Genomic DNA, 27,405 nt, shown 5'->3' with positions numbered 1-27,405 from the left:
ATTGCTATTTTAGGAGCATAAAGGAGAAATAAATGATCTAAACACTGAACTGCCGGCAGAATACAGGTTTAGATCAAGATGGGAGGAGGGTCATTAAATACAAACACTGAAAGGAAAGCTGCAACTAAAAGTCAAATATCAGGGCCAATCCTTGTCAGGGAATGCCGGCAGCTCTCAGCCTACGAGGTTAATACACTGTCTTCTACAGCCAGGAACAGCACCCGTGAAACTGCCTCATGTTTGACACTGAGCCGGACTAATGCTTATCTCAAAAAACATCTTTTTGATATGTGGGAACTTTAATTTGCAGGAAGGATCACAGAAAAGACACATGGACCCGAAGGCAGCTGCTATGATACCACAAAGCTCGACTGTCACCACTGCTCCAAGATCCCTCTCGGAATTGACTCTAAGAGTTCTTCAGACTCTCCTGCCTCCAGTCCCCTGAGGGTTAACACACACTCCCATGAGCCCACCTGGCTACTTCCCTTGCCAGGGAATCTCAACGCCCACGTCACACTCGGGTCACAGCCCCGGGTAGGAATTATAGCTCTGACAGCTGGTGTCGGAAGTCAGGTTCCTAAATCTATCCTCCTGCACACTTTGCAGGCCTCTGTGAAGGTGGTTAGGAATGCCGGGTACCTTGTCGCCTTGGCCCAGGTTCTCGGATTTGACCTCGTACAAGGTCTTCCAGTTGGTGTTACCCCCTCCAACGCCGCCGCTCTTTAGATCAGAGATGGAAACACCGTCTAAGGCTTGTCCTTCTGCGTCAAACCTGAGAACGTGAACAAACAGCGGATGATGAGTCCTCGGTATGTATGATACGCTTCTCAACACGCAACTTGTTGCTATACGCCAGACACAGGTTTCCCACCACCCGCCCAGCTTCCACACAGGTCACGGTCACCTCGGCTGAAGTCAGTATCTTCGTAATTCTCTTTTTTTAAATATTTAAATTAAACAGAAAAATGGTGTCAGCGTTTCACTCTGTCAGCCAGGCTGGAGTGCAATGATACAGTCACGGTTCAAGGCAGCTCTGACCTCCTGAGCTCAAGGGATCCTCCCACCTTAGCCCCGCTAAGTAACCAGGACTACCATGCCCAGGCCCATTAAAATTTTTTTTTTTTTTTTTTTTAGAGATAGGGTCTTGTTATGTTGACCAGGCTGAGCTCAAACTCCTGGACTCAGGCATTCCTCCTCCCTCGGCCTCCCAAAGTGCTGGGATTTCAGGGCGTGAGGCACTGCTCCTGGCCCAAAGTCTACTGAAGAAAGGGAATGACCTCTCTTTGAATCCCAGTTGCTTTGATGCCCCCCAGTGGTGAAGAGAATCACTGCCAAAGTACCGAAGAATCCTTTCTTAAACTAGCCTTGCCTATCAGCAGTGGCCGGACCACCCCAGGCCTAAAATCAGAAACCAGGAAAGTCAACAACCAGTAAGCTATAAAGTGGCCGTCTGGGCTAGTCCTTTAGGCTACTAATGCTCATTCTCAGCCAGCAGCTGCATTCTGATCTTTCCCGAAAAGTATCAGTATGGAGAGGGACAGTCAATATACCGTGATAGCAAAAGGGTTTCCATGAAAGGCCTCCTATGCCTGATACAGAAGCCAAAAGTGTTTTTTTTTGTTTTGAGACAGAGTCTTGCTTTGTCACCCAGGATGGAGGGTAGTGGTACCAACTTGGCTCGCTGCAACTTCCACCTCCTGCCAAGTGCTTCTCATGCCTCAGCCTCCCGAGTTAGCTGGGACTACAGGCACGTGCCACCACGCCTGGCTGATTTTTGTGTTTTTTGTAGAGACAAGGTTTCACCATGTTGGCCAGGCTGGTCTTGAACTCCTGGCCTCAAACAATTGCCCACCTTGGCCTCCCAAAGTGCTGGGATTACAGGCGTGAGCCACTATGCCTGGTCCAAAAGATTTTATAAACCAGAGCAACTAATCAGAAGGCATTATCTTTTTTCTTGTAGATTTACTTTCTTTGTGAAATTTTACTTTTGCTAATACTAAAGTTAAATTAATTTGTATTAAATTATGAAAATTGATTGTACTTCTTGATCACACATCAACTGATATGAAGAAAAAGGGGCCAAGGAGAAAGTGCTCAGGATCACAGCTGCGGCAGAGAGGAGCCGGCCTGAGATGAAAGGCATATGCCAAACACCATCCGACGGTGGGTAACTGCACAAAGAACAGGCTCCCGAAACAGAGACCGTCGAACAGAATGGATGGTGCCCTAAGCTGCAGACAACTGCCTTCTCCTGTCAGGTCAGCGGCTAAATCCCTCACAGGGGCACAGCAAGGCCCATAAATCTGTTTCTCCACTACTAGCTACACAAGTTTACGGTTTCGAAAGCTCCAAGGACATATTTGCCACCAAAGACCACTCGTCAGGAGTGGTGACTAGCAAGAGCAAGGAGAGAGGTGGCCCTTCTTACAGTAAAAACTCTACATTGTTATGGCCAAGATCTAAACATCTCTAATCCTTGTCCAGATAGCGTGTGTGCACTGAACTTGTCTTTGATCAATGCCAAGTTATTTTATTCTGGGGACAGCCGTGCTTTTTATGTTGACTAGGATCATGGTTACTGGCAAGTAAAATATGAAGACCTTAACGTGGGAATGCAATTAACCTGGAGTGGAGCTTCAGAGCGCGAAAGAAAATCAAGCAACAAGAACAAACCAAATCTGTGGCTAGTTCTGGTCAGACTATGGACGGACCCTGCAGTGCGGCAGACACGTGCGGCCCACAGTGCTCGTGCGGATGGCTTAGTGACTGAACATTCCAGAAGATGGCTCAGGAAACTGGTCAGACACCAGTGCCATTGGTTCAAATGAGTCAAAACAAAGGAGGAGTATATAAAATAAGCTCATTCTTCAGTTGCTTAAATCCTAAGACACAGCTGGAAACCGACGCACATCCCCCGTGACTACAGCTACAGGAATTACTGAAGCTCGGGCTGGCGAAGTGTTTTCCCTGCCTGCATCAATCCTTGCATCCCGTGTTTCGGTTTGAAGCACTCTTTTAAGACAGAGTTTGAATGTCCTGAAAAGCTAGATACAGTGAGGAGATTTTAACAGGCTCTCCTCATCCCTTGAGTGCTTTGGGAATAGCAATCTAATCCTAACAAAAAGCCCATTGTTCTCACCGTACTTGATCAGAGTCCAGTGAATACACACTAGAAGATGTGATCGGCACCAAAGACTTGACAGAGAAAGAAAGCGTGGGTTCCCCCCACACCACCGAGGCCCAGAGCTGAAGCCCTGGAAAGCAAGGCGCCCTCAGCACTCCACACAGCCGCTGAAGCCTGGCCGTCCCCTCCTGTGGCAGGATCGAGGTCAGCAGGCAGCACTCACATTCTAATTGCCTTCTCCGACTCTAGGTTTGTCCTGGGAGGACAGGTTTGTCAGTTTAAGGACTTTAAAGCCCTCCTCTCGGAAGGCATAACGCCTCCCAGAAACACAGGAGCTGCACCACTCAGTCACGAAGCCTTCTGCTCGGCAGAGCTCACATACTGACCGTAACCAGCTTTTCTCAAAGCCCAGCCTCAAGTAACCCTTTGTTTAGCCCCACAAAACTTACCAACCACGGAGCTTATAGGCCTCCGGGATGTCAGGATTCGCAATGATAGTGCTTGAAGACAGCACGGAGAGGCTCCGTCCACCGAAATCAGAGACTCTGGCTCCTTTGATGGCCAACACGGGCTGTCTAGAACCATCAAATTTATCAGCCTGTAAAAGAAACACCAGACATAGACAAGTGTCACTAGCAGGAAGAACAGAGACGGTTTTTATAGGAAACAAGGAAAGCAGTCAATAGTAGAGTGAATGTAATCAGTGTACACGGAATCTATACAAGACAGACCTCACACACGAGAATCTGCTCAGAGACACATCGAAACTATCACCGCTTTCCTCGAGTCGGGGGAAAGAGCGTTTCCCCACGTAAAGCTTGAATCACAGCAAATCTCACGGAAGATAAAGGATTTCAAGTATTTGCCAGACAGCACAACCCTTCCCATCTACACGGTGAAAGCTCCCAACTCATAGGACAAAATCGCCCCCACGAGGAGCTTCTCCTGTGTGTGCTGACCGCCCCATCCTACAGGACAAGACCGCCTCCACCCCAGGAGCTCCTCCTGTGTGTGCTGACCGCCCCATCCTAGCACTTACATCTTCCCCCCACAGCGTGGCAGTCACCACCTTCCCAGATGTGTCCATCAGGTAGATATTCCTCTTGGCAACCTCTCTGTTGTTAGACCTCACTGTGATTTTAGTGGCATCTTCGTAGCTCTTGCAGATCCCGATGATGTCTAAAACACAGGCGCGTGTGAGCAGGAGGCGTTCAAGGCTCCCACTCTGACGCCAGCAAAGGGTGAAGGGCAAGCACTGAAGTCCTGACACCGCCCCGTACGGTGCAGAGAAAGCGAGTCCTCCCTGCTCCTCCATCCCACGCATGAGCTTACCTACGAGTGAGTCTTTCGACTTGTTCTCGAGGTCATCGATCCCCGTGAAATCAAACTGAACCGTAGGTAAATGACGGTCGTCTTCACAGGGCATGACGGAAGTCTCGTTATTGAAGGTCATCTCGTAGTCATTTTTAACAGCTGTGAACTGTTTGTTAGCAATCTTCAGAGTGCCTTTCGAGAAATAATACACCTGCGCAGGAGGCCACGTCACAGAATTTGAGACTGCCATCATATTGGACAGAAACCCCTGGTCTGTCACCACACACCCCTCCCCTGGGCCAGAGTCTTCTCATCCGCCTCCACCCCGGGGCGTGTCAGTTCTCAAGTCAGCACAGCCATACCTTGTTCACTTCAATAAGGGGAAAGAACTTGTCCACTTGCTCGTTGAAAGCTGTAGCTCTGATTTCACCCTGCAGAAGCAAGTGGGCAGGTTAGGGCTGCAGGACTGGGCACAGGCCACCCCAGCACCAAGAGACACTGGGACTGAGCACAGGCCACCCCAGCACCAAGTGACACTGGGATCGAACACAGGCCACCCCAGCACCAAGTTACACTGGGACTGAGCACAGGCCACCCCAGCACCAAAGTGACACTGGGACTGAGCACAGGCCACCCCAGCACCAAGTGACACTGGGATTGAACACAGGCCACCCCAGCACCAAGTGACACTGGGACTGAACACAGGCCACCCCAGCACCAAGTGACACTGGGATCGAACACAGGCCACCCCAGCACCAAGTGACACTGGGACTGAGCACAGGCCACCCCAGCACCAAGTGACACTGGGATCGAACACAGGCCACCCCAGCACCAAGTGACACTGGGATCGAACACAGGCCACCCCAGCACCAAGTGACACTGGGACTGAGCACAGGCCACCCCAGCACCAAGTGACACTGGGATCGAACACAGGCCACCCCAGCACCAAGTGACACTGGGACTGAACACAGGCCACCCCAGCACCAAGTGACACTGGGACTGAGCACAGGCCACCCCAGCACCAAGTGACACTGGGATCGAACACAGGCCACCCCAGCACCAAGTGACACTGGGATCGAACACAGGCCACCCCAGCACCAAGTGACATCTGAGAGCAGGGGCACACACACAAACGGGGCCCAGAGAGGACTACGGACATCCCAGGAACCCGCATTTTACAGTCACACATTCAAGTCACTGGCCCCGCTGAAGAATGAGAATTTCAACTAGCTGATCCCATAATCATGCTGCATTAGCCTCAACTGAGAAACACAACAGCACAAAAGGGCAACGACGAGTTTAATTTATTCTGACAATAAAAACCAAAAACAGCTGAATACTGAGGGACACGCCCGGAGCCCACGAGGAAGGTGCTGCACGGGGGCGATTCACCAGCTCCCTTCAGCTGCCCTCTCGGTGACAAACCACTTCACATTCGGGGCCATTGCCAAAAATGTCAGAATAAGTCATGTTTTCAAGTTGCTTGTGATCTGATTTTCACTTTTGCTTTTCTGTCAGCCAGAATGCTACAGGTGGACAAGAAATTTTAGCCAACCCACCACACATTGGAGCAATACTTTGTAAAAAAAAAAAAAAAAATTAGGTTCTAATACTGATTCTGCCATCACACAGTCAAACATTCTGGGTGTTAACTTCCAGAAAAAAAAAAAAAAAAAAAAAGACATCTACTTTTTTTTCTCCCCCTTTGGGAGTTTGAACCGACAGGAAATCTGCAGCAGTTTGAAAAGAAGGCTGAAGTACATTTTAGGAATTATTATTATTACTATTATTATTATTATTATTATTTAGATGGAGTCTTGCTCTATCGCCCAGGCTAGAGTGCAGTGGTGCAATCTTGGCTGGCTGCAACCTCTGCCTCCTGGGTTCAAGCGATTCTCCTGCCTCAGCCTCCCAAGTAGCTAGGACTACAGGCACCTGCCACCACACCTGGCTAATTTTTGTATTTTTAGTATAAACGGGGTTTCACTATGTTAGCCAGGCTGGTCTCAAACTCCTGACCTCAAGTGATCTGCCCACCTTGGCCTCCCAAAGTGCTGGAATTACAGGCGTGAGCCACCATGCCCGGCAATTTCAGGAATTATTAATAAAACTAATAGATGAACAGCTGTCAAGACTGTCATGCTTCCATGGGATAGGAATTTTGTCTCATTGTCATGGTTTGGTTTAGTTTAAATAAAGCAAATAAAGAATGTGCACAGTCAGAGCCCATTTCCCACAAAACCATTTCTGTACCAAGGGCACAACTGTGTGCCTTCTGCGGTGGCCCAAAGCTGCACTGTGCTCACAAGCAGGCATCACCTCCCAGTGCTCTGACTGCACCTGCCAGCAAATCAGATGGTCTCCAGTCCCTCCTGCCCATGGGGCTACTTACACATTTAGAAAACTACTTTCTACTGCTACAAACACTGTACTTGAGATCAAAGATTTTATTTATGACCTTAACCCTCTACTCCAGACAGCATCAAAAGACAGAGGGAAAAGCACAATAACAATCATGCTTGTCTCTGGCCTACTATTATTTTTCACCTCATAGGCCCGCAGAGCTGAGCTTTTTGTTTCTCAGTGAGTCTACTACTTACTTCCCCACGTGACAAATACTCACACTTTCATCAACCAGTTCTAGAGAGAAAAGCTTCCCTTCCCCTCGGGAGTTGCTCCAGGTACGGATCTGACTTTTGTTGGTAACACGAGCACAAATAGTCCACCTACAAACCAAATCGATTATATTAGTGTTTGGAGTCTTCCTTAGAAAAGATCAAGTAAGAAATCATCTTCCTACAGCCTTTCTCGTCTTCAAACACATATTTCATTTTCCAACCTGTATTTTAATCCAGCTAATTAAAACCCCAAGATGACACATCGGTTTGACAGTTTACAGAATAAGCAAATAGTAAAACATGCAAGGTGATTTAATACTAACTCATTCTCCTGTCAAATAAGTAAATTTATAAACTCTCTCCCTTCTCCAAAAAGCATCACCAAGGCAACAATATCCCCTTAATGAAAGGTTCTAAGCTGGAAACTACAGTAACACCAGCAATTATATTTTGCCATGGTTTTCAATTATGGGAACTGATATAACTGGTGTCAAACTTCTGTCTCACTCCTAATGTACCCTGAATAGAAATCCACGATGTCGGTGGACCATCAGGGAGAACACGCCGAAGCAGCATGACCTTGCAGAGAGGCACGGAAAAAGGAGGCACAGGGCACATTAGGTACCTTACTTATAATTTCACAGGGAAAAATATCTTCCTACATTACAGAGTATTGAAGAATAAATGTAAACATATCTGGAAGGATTCTGAAAAAGGAACTCTAATTTTTAACTATTCAAATTACTTTATTTTGTGTATTTGTTTTGTGAGACAGAATTTCACTCTGTCACTCAGGCAGGAGTGCAGTGGCACGATTTCAGCTCACTGCAACCTCTGCCTCCCGCGTTCAAGTGATTCTCCTGCCTCAGCCTCCTGAGTAGCTGGGATTACAGGAGTCCGCCACCACACCTGGCTAATGTTTGTATTTTTAGTAGACACGGGGTTTCACCATGTCAGCCAGGCTGGTCTCGAACTCCCGACCTCAGGTGATCCGCCCACCTCAGCCTCCTAAAGTGCCGGGATGACAGGCATGAGCCACCGCGCCCAGCCTCAAATTAATTTTTAGTGGAAAAAGTCATATAAATGAAATATAGGCTCAGGGTATGTTAATGTGGTTAATACAAATTCTGCAGATTATCTAGCCAACTAAACCAAAGACGAAGTCACCTATTTATAGGAGAAGAGTAAATGCCTTTTGAATTATCAGAAATATTTATTTTTACTCATAAGACTACCAACTGATTAAGCATTAAATATTTTTAATTTCAAATTCTTTCAAAATGAATGAAACCTCACAGGCTATGGCAGATTGCTATTGCTATATTTTCCAACAAGAGTTAAAGGTTGCCACAATCTGTACCCCTTTCCTCCTCAGAAAAAAAAAAAGAGTAAACCCATTTTCTTTGGTGGTAACCCTGAAGTTTGCGCATAAATAACTCAAGAGTCCATAACAGCTTCTACGATTCTGTAATCACACTCTGAACTTATTCTATGCATAACTCACTTGGACTGGTAAGGAGTGAGGCTGGCAATGGGCACCACTTTGGACTGTGTTCCCCCAGAAGTGTTTGACAGGCTGGGACCTCCAGCTTTTCCAAATGTCTTTGAAGCACCATAAGCCTTAGAAACAGTGGAACCTTAAAAAACAAACGCAAACAGAAAGGAGCATTATTATTCTACTTAGCTTTTTTATAGTAAGCTTTACAATAACTCTAAATGTTTGAGGTGCCGCTAGTGAAATCCTATAACACGAGAGGCAAAGCTTTTCCTTTGTAGCATGCAAGAGATACGCAGATCAAACAGAGACTGAGGCTGGAGGCTAGAAAAGCAATCTAGAACGAAGGCTGCGCACACAGACGCTCACTGTTACGTTTGCTGACGTCAGCCCCGAGGTCAAGGCAATAATGGTAATGAATCCAGACACTGTTCTTTCTGAAGGCCGCCCTCTTACACACTTCTCTTGCCTCAATGGGCAAGATAACGGGTCAGAAAAAGGAAATCAACTGTCGTAACTGGTAAAACTGACGGCAAGGCACGAGTTACGTAAGAAAAAAAGCAAGAGGAAAGACAGGACGTAAAGGACGTATCACAAATCGATGGCCTCCGAATCCCCAGACAACTCCCAGATCTCCACGCGTCTAGAGGACTAAATAGTCTAGAGTGAAGTCCGTAAGAATCAGTTGAGTAAAGGGCAGGAATCAGTTCTGGTCAAGACACGTAAGTGGGTGACCACTAAGACCCTTCCGCCTCCTTAATCCAAACCTGAGCAGCTGCCCGGCACCGGGAAGCCACAGGGATCAGATGCCTTCTTTTAGACGCACCACGTGTCTGCAAAACTCAACCTCCAAATTCAGAAAATATAATTTAGTTCAGTGATTTCATACCCTCTATATCAAAACATTTTTTCAGAATAGAATTTGGCTAAAAGGATCAATACACCATCTATCCAGTATTTATTTACTGAGTTTCCACAGCATGTACCACACCCTTCTAGGCACTCGTAGTAATTAGTAAAAAATATACATAGGAGTGTTCCAGGGTTAAAATTTTCTGTTCTAACGGGGGAGTCAAGAGAGATCAATACACACACAACAGTAATTACCTCAAGACTGTGTACGGAAACGCATGTCCTTTGTAGAATACATGTGTATACCCATACGTAATTTATAATTTCATAAAACACACACAAGCATCCATTCATCCAATTTATTTCATGCTGGGTAGCTTCTCCTCCGTACATATCCAGTTCATTTTCTTTCACTACATAGTTTAGGGAACATTAACTGATTTTCATTTTTTTGAGACAAGGTCTTGCTCTGTCCCCCAGGCTGGAGTGCAGTGGCATGATCTTAGCTCGCTGCAGCCTCAAATTCCTGAGCTCAAACAATCCTCCCACTTCAGCTTCTCGAGTGACTGGGACTATAGGCGTGCACCACCATGCCCGACTGATTCTTTTAAAAAATTTTTTATAGAGATAGGATCTTACTATGTTGTCCAGGCTGGTATCAAACTCCTGGGCTAAGCAATCCTCCCTGCTCTGGCCTCCCGAAGTGCTGGGATTACAGGTGTAAGCCACTGTGCCCAGCCCAGATTTTTTAAAATGTATTTTAATATAAGGCAAAGATAGACAACCAGAAAAATAATTCTGTGGAGGGAGAGAGAGGAATAATGTACTATTTGTATATCAGCCTAAGGAAATGATTATTTACTACGTTAGAGTCTATTTCACCACCCTCTTCAAAAGTGTATGTGTGTGTGTGTGTATTTTTTTTTTTTTTTTTGAGACAGAATCTCACTCTGTTGTCCAAGCTAGAGGGCACTGGTGCAAACTTGGCTCACTGCAACCTCCACCTCCTGGGTTCAAACGATTCTCATGCCTCAGCCTCCCGAGTAGCTGGGATTACAGGCACATACCACCGCGCCTGATTAATTTTTGTATTTTCAGTAGAGATGGGGTTTCACCATGTTGGCCACGCTGGTCTCGAACTCCTGCAGGTGATCTGCCCACCTTAGCCTCCCAGAGTGCTGGGATTATAAGCGTGAGCCACCACGCCTGGCCAACAGCATATTATTTGAGAGTTGTGTATAAATAGATCCACTTATAAAAGGGGAGAGAGAGAGAGAGAGAGAGCTCGTAAGAGCGAGAAAGAAAGCGAGAGAGAGAGAGAGCTCATAAAAGTGAGAGAGAGAGCGAGCGAGAGAGAGAGAGAGCTCGTAAGAGCGAGAGAGGTAGACAGACATTGCGAGGCAGATTAAAAACAACGAAGAGCAATGGGGGGAAACGTCCTGAATGTTTCACAGAAACATTAGTGACGTCTTAACCTCGCTTTTCTTAGAATCTTAGCACTGAAAAATAGAAACTAATAGTTGAGGGGAGGAGAGGAGATGAATGTGAAGCCGTGACAGAAAAAAGGACCTCTAAAAATAAATCCAACCACATTCTACAAATCCAAATTTTCAACGGTGACTTCCCAGATCAAGAGGTTCCTAAAGTAAAGGCCAGAAAGTAAACAAAATGATTTCATTAGGGCCTCTCAGGACCTGCTGCAGAGAAAAGTAAATGAAGAAACCATTTCTCATCCATGAAATTGAGAAGGAGAACCTATGACCAATGTAAGTAATACTGTCTTCACGCAAACGATAAACACCCACGAGGCCCAAAATGGGAAACTTGGAGACGGACAAGCCAAATTTACTAAGTGGGTCCTGAATAGTTAAGAGGCAAGAACTTGAAAGGAATGCAAATTCGCAGAAAGTCAGAGGGTGTAAAACCTGAAGAGGTGGGAAACTAAGAAACTACATGGTAAACTATGAACAGAGAAGAATGTATCAATTTGATTTTTTTTTTTTTTTTAAAAGTCTGACTATTAAGTATCTTTAAAAGACTATCTTTGGCTGGACACTCTGGCTCACACCTATAATCCCAGCACTTTGGGAGGCCAAGGACGGAGGATTGCTTGAGGCTAGGAGTTTGAGACCAGCCAGGGCAACATAGTAAGACATCATTTCTACAAAAAAATTAGCCAGGCACAGCGGCATGTGCCCACAGTACCAGCTACTTGGGAGGTTAAGGCTGCAATGAGCTGTGATGGTACCACTGCACTCCAGCCTGGGTGACAGAGCAAGATCCTACCTCAAAAAAAAAAAAAAAAAAAAAAAGACAATCTTTAATCATTTTTTCAATCACATACTCTAAAATATGAATCAGAATTTTCCTTTGCAAGACACAACCCTGTAATGAATGGCATCTGGAAAACTCCCTTTAGTCCCAGATTAAATTTCAAAACATGATTCCCAAGCCTGACGCCCACGGTCAGCGCGTGCCCTCGTGAGGCGTCTTACCCGCTCCCGAGCTTCCATGCTGTTGCTGGGGCTTGCTGCTTGCCGCCGGGCTGCCTGCTGACGCTGGAGGAGCTGCTTGTGGCTGCCCATGTCCTGAAGACCAAAAGGGAAAGCTCATTTTAGTGCAAAGGATTTGAGTTAAGAGATTTAAACTGGGGTGGAAGAAATGCTCTGGGAAAGTGTAAATTTTTTTATTTTGTCAAAGACTCCCATGGGTTAGAATTCATGCGGAGGCATTCAATGGCACGCAGTGCATCTGCTAGGGGTTCACTTTGTGTTTTCATTACACAAAAGGTTGGCTCCATCTACCTTTCACCTGCTTAGAATTGATAGCCTTCAGTTTTAATGAGGTTCTCCCCTAAAGCCTTGCCCATTTCTCCTGCAACAACCTGCAGTAAAGTCACTGGGTTGAATCTGGGACATTACCACTATTTCCATAGCAACAAATCGATGTCATCAACAGAACCGTGTGTTCACCGCAGGATCAATCAGAAGAAAAAGCTGGGTGGTAAGAAAAACCTAAAAGCAGTTCAATTGTCTCTGAAGTGCTCCTGCTTCAAAGGAAAAGGAGACATTCGGAAAGGATTCTACCCTCTCCCTCCCAAACAAAGCAACCTTATTTTGCAACTGACAGTTGGTGGAAAACGCAAGTTGAAAGAGGCTCCGGTACCGTGAAGTGCTGGTGAACCGTCACAGCAGGGAGAGATGACAATGGGGTTCAGAAGCAGGTGTGTCAAGGAAACAGGCAGATTAAAAGGAAAGGGGGGAAATGAGCGTGTCTGAAGCAGAAAATAAGAAATGCCACCGTAAGAGTATGTATTTACCCACCACTCCTTACACAAGTGTTGATGGAGCTGAAGAATGTGAAAACTGTAAAATACACCTCATTTTGTGAAATAACAGATTTCTGGAATTTGACTTTGCCTTGGCGACTGGCTCTAAAAGGCAGAAGTCAGCCTCCTCTGGGCAGCTCACCAAGGGTACCTGCAGCACACAAAGGCAACTCAAAAAAATGTCCTAGAGTGCCCTAAGAACAAAAATGGTACCCACAGCTGGGAGGGCTTCCCACCTGCCACCCTGTCTCTGCCTTCTCCAACTGATGAGTTTGCGTTCCTGCTGCGTTTTCCAAGGTCCTAACTCAAACGGGCACGTTACACACTGATTTAATTTACTTCTGCCAATATTACTCTTAACTGGCACGACTAAATGAGAGGTGGTGGTGCCATTAGAGTAAAATAAATTTAGCATAAAATTAAAAGGGTTAAATGGAACCGTTTAGTTCTTCCTATGGAGAGAAGAATTGAGAGACCTTATTTACATAGAAAAAGAGCCAGATTATTGACAGTGAAATTTTTGTGTTTACATTTTGGCTTTTCCATTATCTCTGAATTTACAAAGTGTCACATAAAATTGCAAAGGAAAACTGCTCTTCTCTGACGAGGCATCTCGTGAAGGAACAGTCTAAAATTCTGTAGTGAACCTTTTTTAAAATCAGTAGAAAAAGATGAGTTGCTCAGGAAATAGTACTGGGGCTAAGTGGTTGGAAAGAAATAGAACAAAAGCTGTATCTTTACCTGCTTCATGAATTATATTCAAGAGAATAAAGATGTAAACATTCAAAAATAGAAGAGTACCATAAAAATACATAAGCCCCTGCTACACTCCCTCCCACTTCCTCCCTCCAAAATCTCTAAACTAGATAATTCCCTCCTCAGATCATGTCTGCTTGTTTAAGAACCTTGATGAAAAGGACGTGGTCATCCAATCTTGCTGATCACATAGATTCAATTTCTATAAAAATGTAGCTAAATCAGGCCGGGCGCGGTGGCTCACGCCTGTAATCCCAGCACTCTGGGAGGCCAGGGCGGGCGGATCACGAGGTCACGAGATCGAGACCCTCCTGGCTAACATGGTGAAACCCCATCTCTACTAAAAATACAAAAAAATTAGCTGGGCGCCGTGGCAGGCGCCTGTAGTCCCAGCTACTCAGGAGGCTGAGGCAGGAGAATGGTGTGAACCCGGGAGGCAGAGCTTGCAGTGAGCAGAGATCCGGCCACTGCACTCCAGCCTGGGCGACAGAGCGAGACTCCATCTCAAAAAAAAAATGTAGCTAAATCGTAAGAGGGATCTACCATAGACACATTCCCAGGGACAGAAAGTAGAAGAAGGGTTACCAGAGACTGGCGGGAGTGGGGAATGGAGAGCTCGTGTTTAATGGGCACGAGAGTTTCGGTTTGGGATGACGAAAAAGTTCCAAAGATGGATGGTTTTGATGGCTGTACAACAACAATGTTGAGGGACTTAATGTCACTGAACTGTATGCTTAAAAATGGTCAAATGTAAATTTCATGTTAGGTATATTTTACCACAACTTTTAAAAATGTGACTTACCTTAGTTTACCTATTCTAAGATCCACATTTTTTTCATGTAAATCAATGTCTTACCATCACCTCCTTTTAGTAGTACATAATATAACGGTACAGTCTTGTGATCACTGGATTCTGAGATTCAATGAAGCACAGCATATTTAACCAGTCTCCAATCAAGCCCTATAATATGTATAAATAATAACTACCCTTTTTTGAGTGCTTACCCTGCTTCAGGTACTGCATTCAGGAGAATGCAGGTACATGCATTCCTACAGTGCCTGCCAGCCCTATGACGTAGACACTGTTATCATACCCTCTAACAGATGAGAACGCTGGGTTAGAGGAACCACGTAACTTGCTCAAATCGCACAGCTGGGAAGCAGGACATCATCCTGAACTGAGCCTTTTATGACTAGATCCATGTACTTCATCATCATCTTGGTAACTGTGAACTGTGAACAACCAATTCTGGCAGCCGCAACTCTAGTTATGAGATCTGGTAATTAGGAAAAGCTACTAATCCACTTACTAGAGCCAATCCTTAGCTCCTGCTCCGGACCAGATGTGCAAATCTGGCACGAGAGACAAGAGACGGCCCAGAGCCAAATGGACGGCAAGAAATCAGTGCATTCGACACAGCAAGAGCTACCTTCCAGGGAACGCACGGCAGCACAGCAGCGGGCCACGAGACCGAGAAAATTCAGTCTACAGCTGAGTAAAAATCCTTCCAAAAATTAAATTACGCCCCAAAGCAGTAAGGCAGAGACTTAACATCTGATACATCTTCTGCATTGTGTCACCTGCAAATCAAACCATTCCAATAACACAGGTCAACATTACGGTAAGTCTCGCTCTTATTCCCCAGGCTGGAGTGCAATGGTGCGATCTCAGCTCGCTGCAACCTCTGCCTCCCAGGTTCAAGTGATTCTCCTGCCTCAGCCTCTCGAGCAGCTGGGATTACAGGCGCCCGCCACCACGCCCGGCTAATTTTTGTATTTTTAGTAGAGACAGGGTTTCACCATGTTGGCCAGGCTGGTCTCGAACTCCTGACCTCAGGTGATCCACCCGCCTCGGCCTCCCAAAGTGCTGGGATTACAGGAGTGAGCCACCGTGCCCGGCCAAGACAATTTCAATGCACATTTTGGAATTCCTGCCTATTTGTGGGCTGGACTTAAGTAACTGTACTGGTCACCTCACATGGCACAAGTTCTGGATTAGGTGCTGGGAGAATACAAAATGAACTTCAGTTCTCTACCCGCTAGTACAGACTATGCTTCCTTTCCCAACAGAGGAGAACTCAGCACTGCTGTGAAATGCCCTGTGAGGTAGAAGTCACTACAAGAAAGCTATTTCCGCACTGGCTCACTGATCTGGTTACGATGAGATTCAAGAGTACGTAATCCTGAACAGCAATCTTCTCATCCCTCTGAGCTTTAACAGACACTGGAGAGAGGAAATAAAGGAATATTTTCCCATAGCCTTGTGTTTCTTTTCTTTTTCTTCCCCCCACCCCCGCCCCCTTGAGACAGGTATTGCTGTGATGCCCAGGTTGAAGTGCAGTGGCATGATCATGGCTCACTACAGGCCTTGACCTCCTGGCCTCAAGCAATGCCCCCACTCAGCCTCCCCAGTAGATGGAACTACAGTTACACAAGATCACGCCTGGCTTATTTTTTGTATTTTTTTGTAGAGACTACTTTTGTGTCTACAGCTACCCAGGCTGATCTTGAACTCCTGGGCTCAGCTGATCCTCCCGCCTCGACCTCCCACAGTGCTGGGATTACAGGTGTCAGCCACGGCACCCGGCCCACAGCCCTATATTTCTGACTAAGCAATAAGTATCCTTCAATCCTTCCATCATCTCTTTTTTTTTTTTTTTTTTTTTTTTTGAGACAGGGTCTCCATCTGTCACTCAGGCCGGAATACACTGGTGTGACTACAGAGCACTGCAGCCTTGACCTCCTGGGCTCAAGGGATCCTCCCACCTCGGCTTCCTGAGGAGCCAGGACTAGAGGAGTGTGCTAATACGCCTGCCTAATTTTTTTGTTTGTTTTTTTGTGGAGACAGGGTCTCACTATGTTGCCCCGGCCAGTCTTGAACTCCTGGCCTCCAGCGATCCTCCTGCCTCGGCCTCCCCAAGTGTAGGTATTGAAGGTATGAGCCACTGGCCACTGAGCCCAGCCCATCTTCACTGGGCTTTTGCCCCCAAAACAGAAAATGTCCAAAGCAATCATTCAATTAAATAGAGCACACACACAAAAAAAACACTAGAAACCTGGCCAGAGGTGATAAAGCTGGGCACAGTCACCTCTCTCTTGTCCTGACTGCATCCAAAGGTTTCAGAAAAATGCTAAGCATTGCTTTGTCTTAGCTCACCTTCCTAAAAGCTGAGAATGTGATAATCAGTTCGCTCATTTTAACAAAAGATTACTACTGCAAAACAAAACTGATGTGTCGATTTAATAATTTAGAACTTTACTTACTCAATTCCCTCTCCAATTTAAAGGATCAAATTACAATTTGTGTAAATAAAAATTAATATCTAGCAGGTTCTATTTCTGGAAAGAACATAGTGATGGCCTAGCCCCACATCTTCCCACTTCTAAAAACCAATACAGAGCCATAGGAACAAATACCGGCTGCGTACACATATGTGCGTACACATACGTGTACGCACATACGTGTACATATACATGCGTACACATACGTGCACGCGCACACAGACATAGGCACATCCCTCATTACAAACGACATCTTCCGTGAAACCAGGGAACGGAGAAAACCCGCACATTCCAAGTTGTGTGAAAATGAAGCCCCAAAACACTATAAATCAAGAATCCACAACAGTGTAAGACAGAAGCAGCATGAATAATTTCAGTGTAAAAACTAGAACTGTGGCTGGGTGCGGTGGCTCACGCCTGTAATTCCAGCACTTTGGGAGGCAGAGGTGGGCAGATCGCTTGAAGTCAGGAGTTCGAGACCAGCCTGGCCACCAGGGTGAAACCCCATCTCTACTAAAAATATAAAAAAATTAGCCAGGCATGGTGGCAGGTGCCTGTGATCCCAGCTACTAGGGAAGTTGAGACAGGAGAACGGCTTGAACCCAAAAGGCAGAGCTGAGATTGCGCCATTGCACTCCACCCTGGGTGACAGAGAGACTCTGTCTCGAAAAAAAAAGAAAAAGATCTCTAAGCATATACTAGTATATGGAAATACCTCTAGGCCAAAAAAAAACCTTTTTTTTTTTTTTTTTTTTTTCTGGAGACGGAGTCTCGCTCTGTCGCCCAGGCTGGAGTGCAGTGGCCGGATCTCGGCTCACTGCAAGCTCCGTCTCCCGGGTTCACGCCATTCTCCTGCCTCAGCCTTCCCGAGTAGCTGGGACTACAGGCGCCCGCCACCTCGCCCGGCTAGTTTTTTGTATTTTTTAGTAGAGACGGGGTTTCACTGTGTTAGCCAGGATGGTCTCGATCTCCTGACCTCGTGATCCGCCCGTCTCGGCCTCCCAAAGTGCAGGGATTACAGGCTTGAGCCACCGCGCCCGGCCTTTTTTTTATTTTTGAGATGGAGTCTCACTCTGTCACCCAGGCTGGAGCACAGCAGCACGACCCTGGCTCACTGCAGCCTCTGCCTCCCAGGCTCAAGTGATCCTCTCACCTCAGTCTCCCGGGTGGCTGCGACTGCAGGTGTGCACCGCCACACCTGGCTAATTTTTTGTATTTTTGGTAGAGACAGGGTTTCACCATGTTGCCCAGGCTGGTCGTGAACTGAGCTCAAGCAATCTGCCCAGCCTGGCCTACCAAAGTGTTGGGATTACAGGCGGGGGCCACCGCACTTGGCCAGAAAATTTTTAAAAAACAGGATATGGCTGGGTGCAGTGCTCACACCTGTAATCCTAGCACTTTGGGATTGAAGTGGGAGAATCGCTTGAGCCTAGGAGTTTGAGACCAGCCTGAAGAGCATAGTGAGGTCTCACCTCTATTAAAATAATGACAAATAAATAAAAGCAGGATAAAAAGACAAGATAGTGTACACGGAATGCTGCCTTTTGTGGAGGCAAAGTGGAGTACAGAACGAGAATATATATTTGTATTTGGTTACATTCTCATGAAGAAACGCCTGAAGGATAAAAAGAAACCACGAAAACTCTACCTCTAGAGGGCAGCAGTGGGCGGGCGGCGGCAAGGGTAGGAGTAAAACTCCGAACACACAATCCGGTAGCTGTGACTTGAAGTCATGTAAGTATATTATCTTTTTGAAATCATTTAACCATATTATCTACTCAAGATTAAGGTTTATTAAAGAAAACAGATGTCTGATTATCTCAATTATATTTTACATTTCTTTAATTATGCAAGTTTTAATGGACAAATATATAAATGTGAAACAGAGATAATTTCAATTATGTATATAACATTCCTGCAATAGACTCACTCACACGATCTATGTACTTAAATACAATTTTCAAGTAGGCAAAAACTTTGGTATGAAGGTTAATCTTTGAAGGTCTGGGCACAATGGAAACTGTTCTCACTGGGAAATGATAAATGTTCATTCTCATTTCTTGTAGCATCCCCACTGTGTGACCTTGGGTAAGTTACTTCACTGCCTCATTCACGCTTTTATTTAATAATTAAAAACTGATCAACTGATCTCTAAAACAGTTTCCTCTATCTCAACATTCTGTGATTGTGCTGAATTCACAGCTAAGGTCCAGACCTGAGACTCTCCAACTTTCCTTTCTTTTCCATTATTTCACTTGGGCAAAAGCCAGGACTCACTTCCAAGTAGGAAAACGAAGACAGGATGCAGTTTGTCTCCGGCGTAAGAGTTACTGGGTTCAATTCAATTCCACTTATCCTTAAGCGAAAACCCTACTACTGTAAAAGTTAGTTACGGACAAATTGAAGAACCACGTTGCTAAGGTTATTTTTATTTATTTATCTTTGAGACGCAGTTTCACTCCTGTTGCCCAGGCTGGAGTACAATGGTGCAATCTCAGGTCACTGCAACCTCCGAGTCCCAGGATCAAGCGATTCTCCTGCCTCAGCCTCCCAAGTAGCTGGGACTATAGGCGCATGCCACCTTGCCCAGCTAATTTTTTGTACTTTTAGTAGAGATGAGGTTTCACCATATTGGCCAGGCTAGTCTCAAACTCCTGATCTCAGGTGATTTGCCCGCCTCAGCCTCCCAAAGTGCTGGGATTACAGGCACCTGCCATCATGCCCGGCTAACTTTGTATTTCAGTAGAGAGGGGGTTTCTCCATGTTGGTCAGGCTGGTCTTGAACTCCCGACCTCAGGTGATTTGCCCGCCTCAGCCTCCCAAAGTGCTGGGATTACAGGCATGGGCCACTGTGCCCCGCATATGTTGGTAAGGTTAAATCAAGACAGTGAATTCGTGTGCTTCAGTGGGAAGCAGCTAAGCACCTCTGTCTATTGGGAGCAGCAGAGAGACAGTTTAGTTTTTAAGAAACGGCTGCTTCTCTGAGTTCAAACACAGCCTCCTACGGGAAATCACTTGGGAAAGAGGAGATAAAGACACTGGAAGATTTCAGACAAGCCACACGACCATCTTCCAGCTTCCTGATGCTGATCGGCTTAAAGTCAATTTTATATTTTCAGTGTCACAGTTATAGTTAGTTAATATATGTATTTAATGAGTGATATGTCATTAAAATTATTCGATACACTCTGAACATGTCTTTTCTATAAATTATATCACAAATGTTTTTCCAAATATTCATGACTGACCATCATCTCTTAGTGACCTCAGATTTAGTTCAAAAATTGGCTGATTAGTAAAACAATAAAATGATGTTGTTCTGCTTACCAAAAACATCTATCTGAAAACATATTACATTTGAAAGTTGCCTTCTACACATATGTTTTGAAAACTTTAAATTTTTAACAAAGCAAGATATGTTTCATAGAAAAACTTAAATCTGACCGGCCATTTAAATTTTGATGTTGGCCCCATGCAAGGGCTCATGTTGGTAATCCCAGCACACTGGGAGACAGGCGGGCAGATTACCCGAGCTCAGGAGCTCAAGATCAGCCTGGGCAACATGACAAAACCCTGTCTTTACAAAAAATATGAAAATTAGTTGGGGCTGGGCATGGTGGCTCACATGAGGTCAGGAGTTCGAGACCAGCCTGGCCAACACGGTAAAACGCCGTCTCTACTAAAAATACAAAAAATTAGCCAGGTGTGGTGGCGGGCACCTGTAACCCTACCTACTCAGGAGGCTGAGGTGGGAGAATTGCTTGAAGTCAGGAGGTGGAGGCTGCAACAAGCCAAGATCGTGCCATCACATTCCAGTTTAGGTGACAGGGTGACACTCCGTCTCAAAAAAATAAATAAATAAAAATAAAATAAAATAAATTAGTTGGGTGTGGTGGTTCACGCTCCCAGCTACTGGGAAAGCTGAGGTGGGAAGATTGCTTGAGCCTGGGAGGTCGAGGCTACAGTGAGCCGTGTTTGAGCCACTGCACTCCAGCCTGGATGACGAAGCAAGACCCTGTCTCCAAATAAGTAAATATATAAATTTTGACTGGGCGCGGTGGCTCATGCCTGTAACCCTAGCACTTTGGGAGGCCAAGGCGGGTAGATCACCTGAGGTCAGGAGTTCGAGACTAGCCTGGCTAACATGGTGAAACCTCATCTCTACTAAAAATACAAAAATTAGCCGGGCATGGTGGCGGGCACCTGTAATCCCAGCTACTTGGGAGCCTGAGGCAGGAAAATCACTTGAACCTGGGAGGTAGAGGTTGCACTGAGCCTAGATCATGCCACTGCACTCCAGCCTGGGCAACAAAGCGAGACTCTGTCTCAAATAAATAAATAAATTAATTAATTAATTAATTTTGATCTAATCTGATATTAACGTCTACTTCTTCCATGTAGACAGCGGGATAGGGGAAGTATAAGAGAGCTACATGCTAAGCTGGGCACAGTGGCTCACACCTGTAATCCTGGCACTTTGGGAGGCTGAAGTGGGCGGATTGCTTGAGCCCAGGAGTTTGAGACCAGCCTGGGCAACACAGTGAGACTCCATCGCTACAAACAAACAAACAAACAAAAATTAGCAGGGAGCGGTGGTGCACACCTGTAATCCCAGCTACTGAGGAGGCTGAGGCAAGGAGGATTGCTTGAGTCCAGGAGGCGGAGGTTGCAGTGAGCTCAGATCACACCACTGGACTCCAGCCTGGGTGACAGAGCGAGACTTAAAAAAGAAAAAAAGAGCTGGGGGTGGGGGGAGGGAGGGAGGGCAGGGGAGAGAGAGAGAGAGAGAGAGAAATAGAGAGAGAGAGAGCGAGAGCGCGCCACATTCTAATCTCCTGTAGTGTGAAGTTAATAAACAAATGTTTCAACTGAAAGAATTAACAAAGAGCAGCACAAACGTGTTACTTAGAAATATGGAGACAAAGAGAGATGAAACAGCTGTAGATCTGAAACAGACTGTCTCCAGACAGGAGTCAGAGGCCAAAGAAAAGTGAGCCAGGAGAATGCTGTTTTGTTTTTAAGGACACACCTTGCAAAAATACGCAACTTTTAAAACTATGTACGGGACATGATGGAGCAACAGAGACCAGGTTTACCCTAACACCTAAAATAACCCCCTCCCCCCACCAAAAAGGGAGAAAATATCTGAAACACACGGTTTTCAAGACACGAGACACTAAGCAATGAAGGGCAGCGACCGCTGTGCGCAGGAAGGAGACTGAGTGAGTCTGCACCAGCTCAGTGCCTCGAGGGCTTGGGGGCCAAGAGTCTGGGGAGATCACCGTCCAGCTGGCCGGACAGAGGAGCAGAGAAGAGAGGGCTGTACACGGAGAACTCCAGAGATGGGTGGCAGGTCTCCTGGGTAGTCAGCAGAGTACTGGTTGGCCCGTGTGTGTGTGGATACTATCTGAGGCCAGGGTGAGAATCATCTGAGAAGGCCAGAGGGAGCCATGCCTGTGTTTATAGCAAGCTTGAAATCGTACCTGTTTCTACCAGTCAGACGGGAAAAATTCATATTCATGGGGCACGAAGTAGAACAGCCTGTCAGGTCCTGATTCAGTATTGGGAATAACTGCACCTAGTCAAAAGGCAGCTCTCTGATCCCGCCTATTAAATCTTAAAAGCAACACACCAAAAGATCAAACTGTCTCCAAGTTAACTGTATCCCTGAAAAAAGCTCAAGAATAATTACAGTATTACAAAAGTTTCCAGCACCCAACAAGGTCCGAATCCCAACATCATTCGTCCGAGGCATTCGGTCCGAGGGCCAGGCATGAAAAGAAGCCGGAAAATATGATCCATGATGGGAGAGGCCGGGATCAACTGATGGAAACAAATCCGGACCTTACACAGACATCAGAATCCACAGACAAGGACCTTAAAACAAATATCGCCTTTGTGCTCTGTATGTCCCCAAAATTAAGCAGAGACGTCGAAGAGATTTTAAAAGACCCAAAAATCAAGCTTCTAGGGATGAAAATTATACTATTTGAGAAGAAAAATACACTCAATGGGATTAACAGCAGATTAGGCATTGTCTGAGAAACGATTAGTGAATTTGAATGGCTAGCAACAGAAAGTATACACAATGGCCAGGCAAGGTAGCTTAGGCATGTAATTCAGCCTTTTGAGAGGCTATGGCGGGAGGACTGAGGCCTGCAGTTTGAGACCAGCCTGGGCAACAAAGTTAGACCCCATCCCTACAAATAAAAATAAAAGTAATGAGCTGCGCATGGTGGCACCGTAGTCCCAGTCCAGGCAGGCCCAGTACTCCACCTCCCAGACTACCAATGTAGCCTGCAGTCCAGTTACTTGGGAGGCTGAGGAAGGAGGATTGCTGGAAGTCAGGAATTCAAGACCAGTCCTGCAACATGACAGGACTCCATGTCCACAAAAAATAAAATTAGGCTGGGCGCAGTGGCTCACGCCTGTAATCCCAGCACTTTGGGAGACTCAGGTGGGTGGATCATGAGGTCAAGAGATAGAGACCATCCTGGCCAACATGGTGAAACCCCATCTCTACTAAAAATACAAAAACAAGCTGGGCGTGGCGGTGCATGCCTGTAGCCCCAGCTACTCAGGAGGCTGAGACAGGAGAATCACTTGAACCTGGGAGGCAGACGTTGCAGTGAGCTGAGATCGTGCCACTGCATTCCAGCCTGGCAACAGAGTGAGACTTTGTCTCAAAAATAAATAAACAAAAACCAAAATTAAATAAAATTAGCTGGGCGTGTTGGCACATGCCTGTAGTCCCAGCTACTCAGGAGGCGGAGGTGGGAGGATTGCTTGAGCCCAGGCCATTGAGGCTGCACTGGGCCGTGAATGTACCACTGTACTCCAGCCCAGGCAACAGAGCAAGGTGTTGTCTCTACGAGGAAAAAAAAAAAAAAAGAACGCCAAAGTGGCTATGCTAATATCAAAGCAGACTTCGAAGCATAGAACTTCACCAGGGAAAAAGTCATTTCATAATGATAAGAGTCAATTCTTCAAGTGGACACAACAATTCTAAATTATATAGATATTTAATAATAGAGCTTTGAAATACATGAAGCAAAAACTAATAGAACTGCAAGGAGAGATAGAAAAACTTACAATTATTACAGTTAGAGATTTCAACGTCCCTCTCAGTAATTGACAGAACAAGTAAACAGAAAAACAGGGCCGGGCGCGGTGGCTCAAGCCTGTAATCCCAGCACTTTGGGAGGCCGAGACGGGCAGATCATGAGGTCAAGAGATCGAGACCATCCTGGCTAACACGGTGAAACCCCGTCTCTACTAAAAAAATACAAAAAACTAGCCGGGCGAGGTGGCGGGCGTCTGTAGTCCCAGCTACTTGGGAGGCTGAGGCAGGAGAATGGCGTGAACCCAGGAGGCGGAGCTTGCAGTGAGCTGAGATCGCGCCACTGCACTCCAGCCTGGGTGACAGAGCGAGACTCCGTCTCAAAAACAAAAAAAAAAAACAAACAAAACAAACAAACAAACAAACAAACAAACAAAAAAACCAGAAAAACAGTAAGGATATAGAAAAACTGAATAACACAATTTACAACTCAACTTAATTGACATTTATAAGACTGCCCAACAACAGAATACATCTTCTTTTCAAGTACACATAGAATTTACCAAAAGAGATCATAAGCTGGACATAAAATAAGACTCAAGGCTGGGCACGGTGAGTCACACCTGTAATCCCAGCACCTTGGGAGACTGAGGTGGGTAGATCACCTGAGGTCAGAAGTTCGAGACCAGCCTGGCCAATATGGTGAAACCCTGTCTTTACTAAAAATACAATAATTAATTGGCATGGTGGTAGGCACCTGTAGTCCTAGCTACTTGGGAGGCTGAGGCAGGAGAATCGCTTGAACCTGGGAGGTGGAGATTGCAGTGAGCCAAGATCATGCCACCGCACTCCAGCCTGGGTGAAAGAGTGAGTCACCATCTCAAAAATAAATAAATAAATAAAAATAAAACAAAATAAGACTCAATACATTTAACAGGATTCAGGTCACACAAAGTATGTTGTTTGATCACACTGGAATTAAATTAGATATCAAAAACAAGAAGATCTCTAGAAAATACCCACATTTGGCCGGCTCAGTGGCTCATGCCTATAATTCCAGCACTTTGGGAGGCTGAGGCAGGCAGATCACTTGAGGGTAGGAGTTTGAGACCAGCCTGGCCAACATGGCAAAACTCTGTCTCTACTAAAAATATAAAAAATGAGCCAGGCGTGGTGACGCACACCAGTAGTCCCAGCTACTCAGGAGGCTGATGTGAGAGGATCGCTTGAACCCAGGAGGCGGAGGTTGCGGTGAGTTGAGATTGCACCACTGCACTCCAGGCACTCCAGCCTGGGTTGACAGCAAGACTCTGTCTCAAAAAAAAAAAAAAAGAGAAAAAGAGAAAATCCCCACATTTAAAAACTAAACACCTTTCTAAATAACAGAATGTCAAAGATGAAACTGAAAAGGAAATAAGAAAGTATTATGAATTGAATATGAAAGAGAATATAACATATCCAAATTTGCAGGATGCTATTAAGGCAGTAGCTAAGGGCAAATTTATAAAGCTACATGCCTATGTTAGAAAAAAAAGATCTCGGCCGGGCGCGGTGGCTCAAGCCTGTAATCCCAGCACTTTGGGAGGCCGAGACGGGCGGATCACGAGTTCAGGAGATCGAGACCATCCTGGCTAACACGGTGAAACCCCGTCTCTACTAAAATACAAAAAAAAATTAGCCGGGCGAGGTGGCGGGCGCCTGTACTCCCAGCTACTCGGGAGGCTGAGGCAGGAGAATGGCGTGAACCCGGGAGGCGGGGCTTGCAGTGAGCTGAGATCCGGCCATTGCACTCCAGCCTGGGCAACAGAGCTAGACTCCGTCTCAAAAAAAAAAAAAAAAAAGAAAAAAAGATCTCAAATCAATGAAGTCAGCTTCCACCTTAAGAAACGAGAAAAAGAACATACAAAATCCAAAGTAAGTAGAAGAAAATATTAAAGATCAGAAGCATAAATCAATAGAATACAAAACATAAGAGAAAAATCAATAAAACCAAAAGTTGCTCCTTTGAGATCAATAAAATTGATAAAACTCTCAAATTCTACAGATACTCAAAGGATAACAAGAAAACATATATATATATATATACACACACACACACACACACACACACACACACACACACACACACAGTTTTTTTTTGAAGACAGAGTCTCATTCTGTCGGCCTAGTTGGAATGCAGTGGTATGATCTCGGCTCACTGCAACCTTCGCCTCCCGGGTTCAAGTGATTCTCCTGCCTCAGCCTCCCGAACAGCTGGGACTACAGGTGTGTGCCACCATGCCTAGATAATTTTTGTATTTTTTTAGCAGAGACGGGGTCTCACCATATTGGCCAGGCTGGTCTCCAACTCCTGACCTCGTGATCCGCCTGTCTCATCCTCCCGAAGTGTTGGGATTATGGGCACGAGCCACAGTGCCTAGCACTTTTTCTCTTTTTAAATGGGGTCTCGCTCTGTCGCCCAGGCTGGAGTGCAGTGGCGCCATCTCAGCTTCCTGCAACCTCCACCTCCTGGGCTCAAGTAGCTGGGACCACAGGTGCACGAGCACCACCACATCCAGCTACTTTTTTGTATTTTTGGTAGAAACTGGGTTTCATCATGTTGGGCAGGCTGGTCTTGAACTCCTGAGCGCAAGCGATCGGCTTGCCTCGTTCTCCCAAGGTGTTGGGATTACAAGTGTGAGCCACCGCACCTGGCCGGAAATATATTTTTTTAATCCATTTGATAATTTCTAACAATTGGGGTGTTTAGAATATTTCTATTTCTATAGACTAATAAATTCAAGAACTTAAATGAAATTAAATTCCTTGAAGCATATAATCTACCAAAGTCTACTCAAGAAGGTTGCCTGAATAACCCTGTATCTCTCTATTAAAGAAACTGAACTTACAGTTTAAGACTTTTCCATAAAAAAATAACATCAGGCCCAGATGGCTTCACTGGTGAATTCAACTGAACATCTAAGGAAGAAGTTATAACAAGTCTACACAAACTGCTGCAGCAAATTTAAGACAGAACACTTTCCAGCTTATTCCATAAGGTCAGGGTTACTCAGGTATCAAAATCAGAGATGTAACAAGAAAAGAAAACTAAAGAAAAATATCTCTCATGAATACAGATACAGAAATTCTAAACAAAGTAAATCAAATCAAATGGATTTAGAAAATCAAATCCAACAATATGTAAAAAGAATAACACATCAGGCCAGGCGCAGTGGCTCAATCCTGTAATCCCATCACTTTGGGAGGCTGAGACAGGCAGATCACGAGGTCAGGAGATTGAGACCATCCTGGCTAACACGGTGAAACCCCGTCTCTACTAAAAAAATACAAAAAAACTAGCTGGGCGAGGTGGCGGGCACCTGTAGTCCCAGCTACTCAGGAGGCTGAGGCAGAAGAATGGCGTGAACCTGGGAGGTGGAGCTTGCAGTGAGCTGAAGTTCGGCCACTGCACTCCAGCCTGGGCGACAGAGCGAGACGCAGTCACAAAAAAAAAAAAAAAGAATAATACCTCATGACATAGACTTATTCCAGAGATCCCAGATTGGTTTAGCGCTCAAAAACCAATCGCAGTGG

At 45.6% G+C, this 27,405-nt stretch overlaps 1 protein-coding gene across 1 annotated transcript in view; it reads right to left on the bottom strand.

The window, feature by feature from the left end:
- LOC105474283 (replication protein A1) overlaps window positions 1-27,405 on the bottom strand; it is a 64,174-nt gene that overhangs the window by 14,813 nt on the left and 21,956 nt on the right. The window contains exons 6-13 of the mRNA XM_071082108.1: window positions 11,902-11,994; window positions 8,564-8,696; window positions 7,065-7,167; window positions 4,804-4,872; window positions 4,460-4,652; window positions 4,167-4,306; window positions 3,577-3,725; window positions 643-775 (exon numbers count right to left, since the gene is read on the bottom strand). Coding sequence (XP_070938209.1) covers window positions 643-775; window positions 3,577-3,725; window positions 4,167-4,306; window positions 4,460-4,652; window positions 4,804-4,872; window positions 7,065-7,167; window positions 8,564-8,696; window positions 11,902-11,994 — 1,013 coding nt within the window. The remainder of the gene's footprint in view (window positions 1-642; window positions 776-3,576; window positions 3,726-4,166; window positions 4,307-4,459; window positions 4,653-4,803; window positions 4,873-7,064; window positions 7,168-8,563; window positions 8,697-11,901; window positions 11,995-27,405) is intronic.

Source organism: Macaca nemestrina, chromosome 17, assembly GCF_043159975.1.
Source record: "Macaca nemestrina isolate mMacNem1 chromosome 17, mMacNem.hap1, whole genome shotgun sequence".
NCBI lineage: Eukaryota > Metazoa > Chordata > Mammalia > Primates > Cercopithecidae > Macaca > Macaca nemestrina.
The sequence above is the reverse complement of the archived record's forward strand: the minus strand, read 5'-3'. Positions and strand labels throughout refer to the sequence as shown.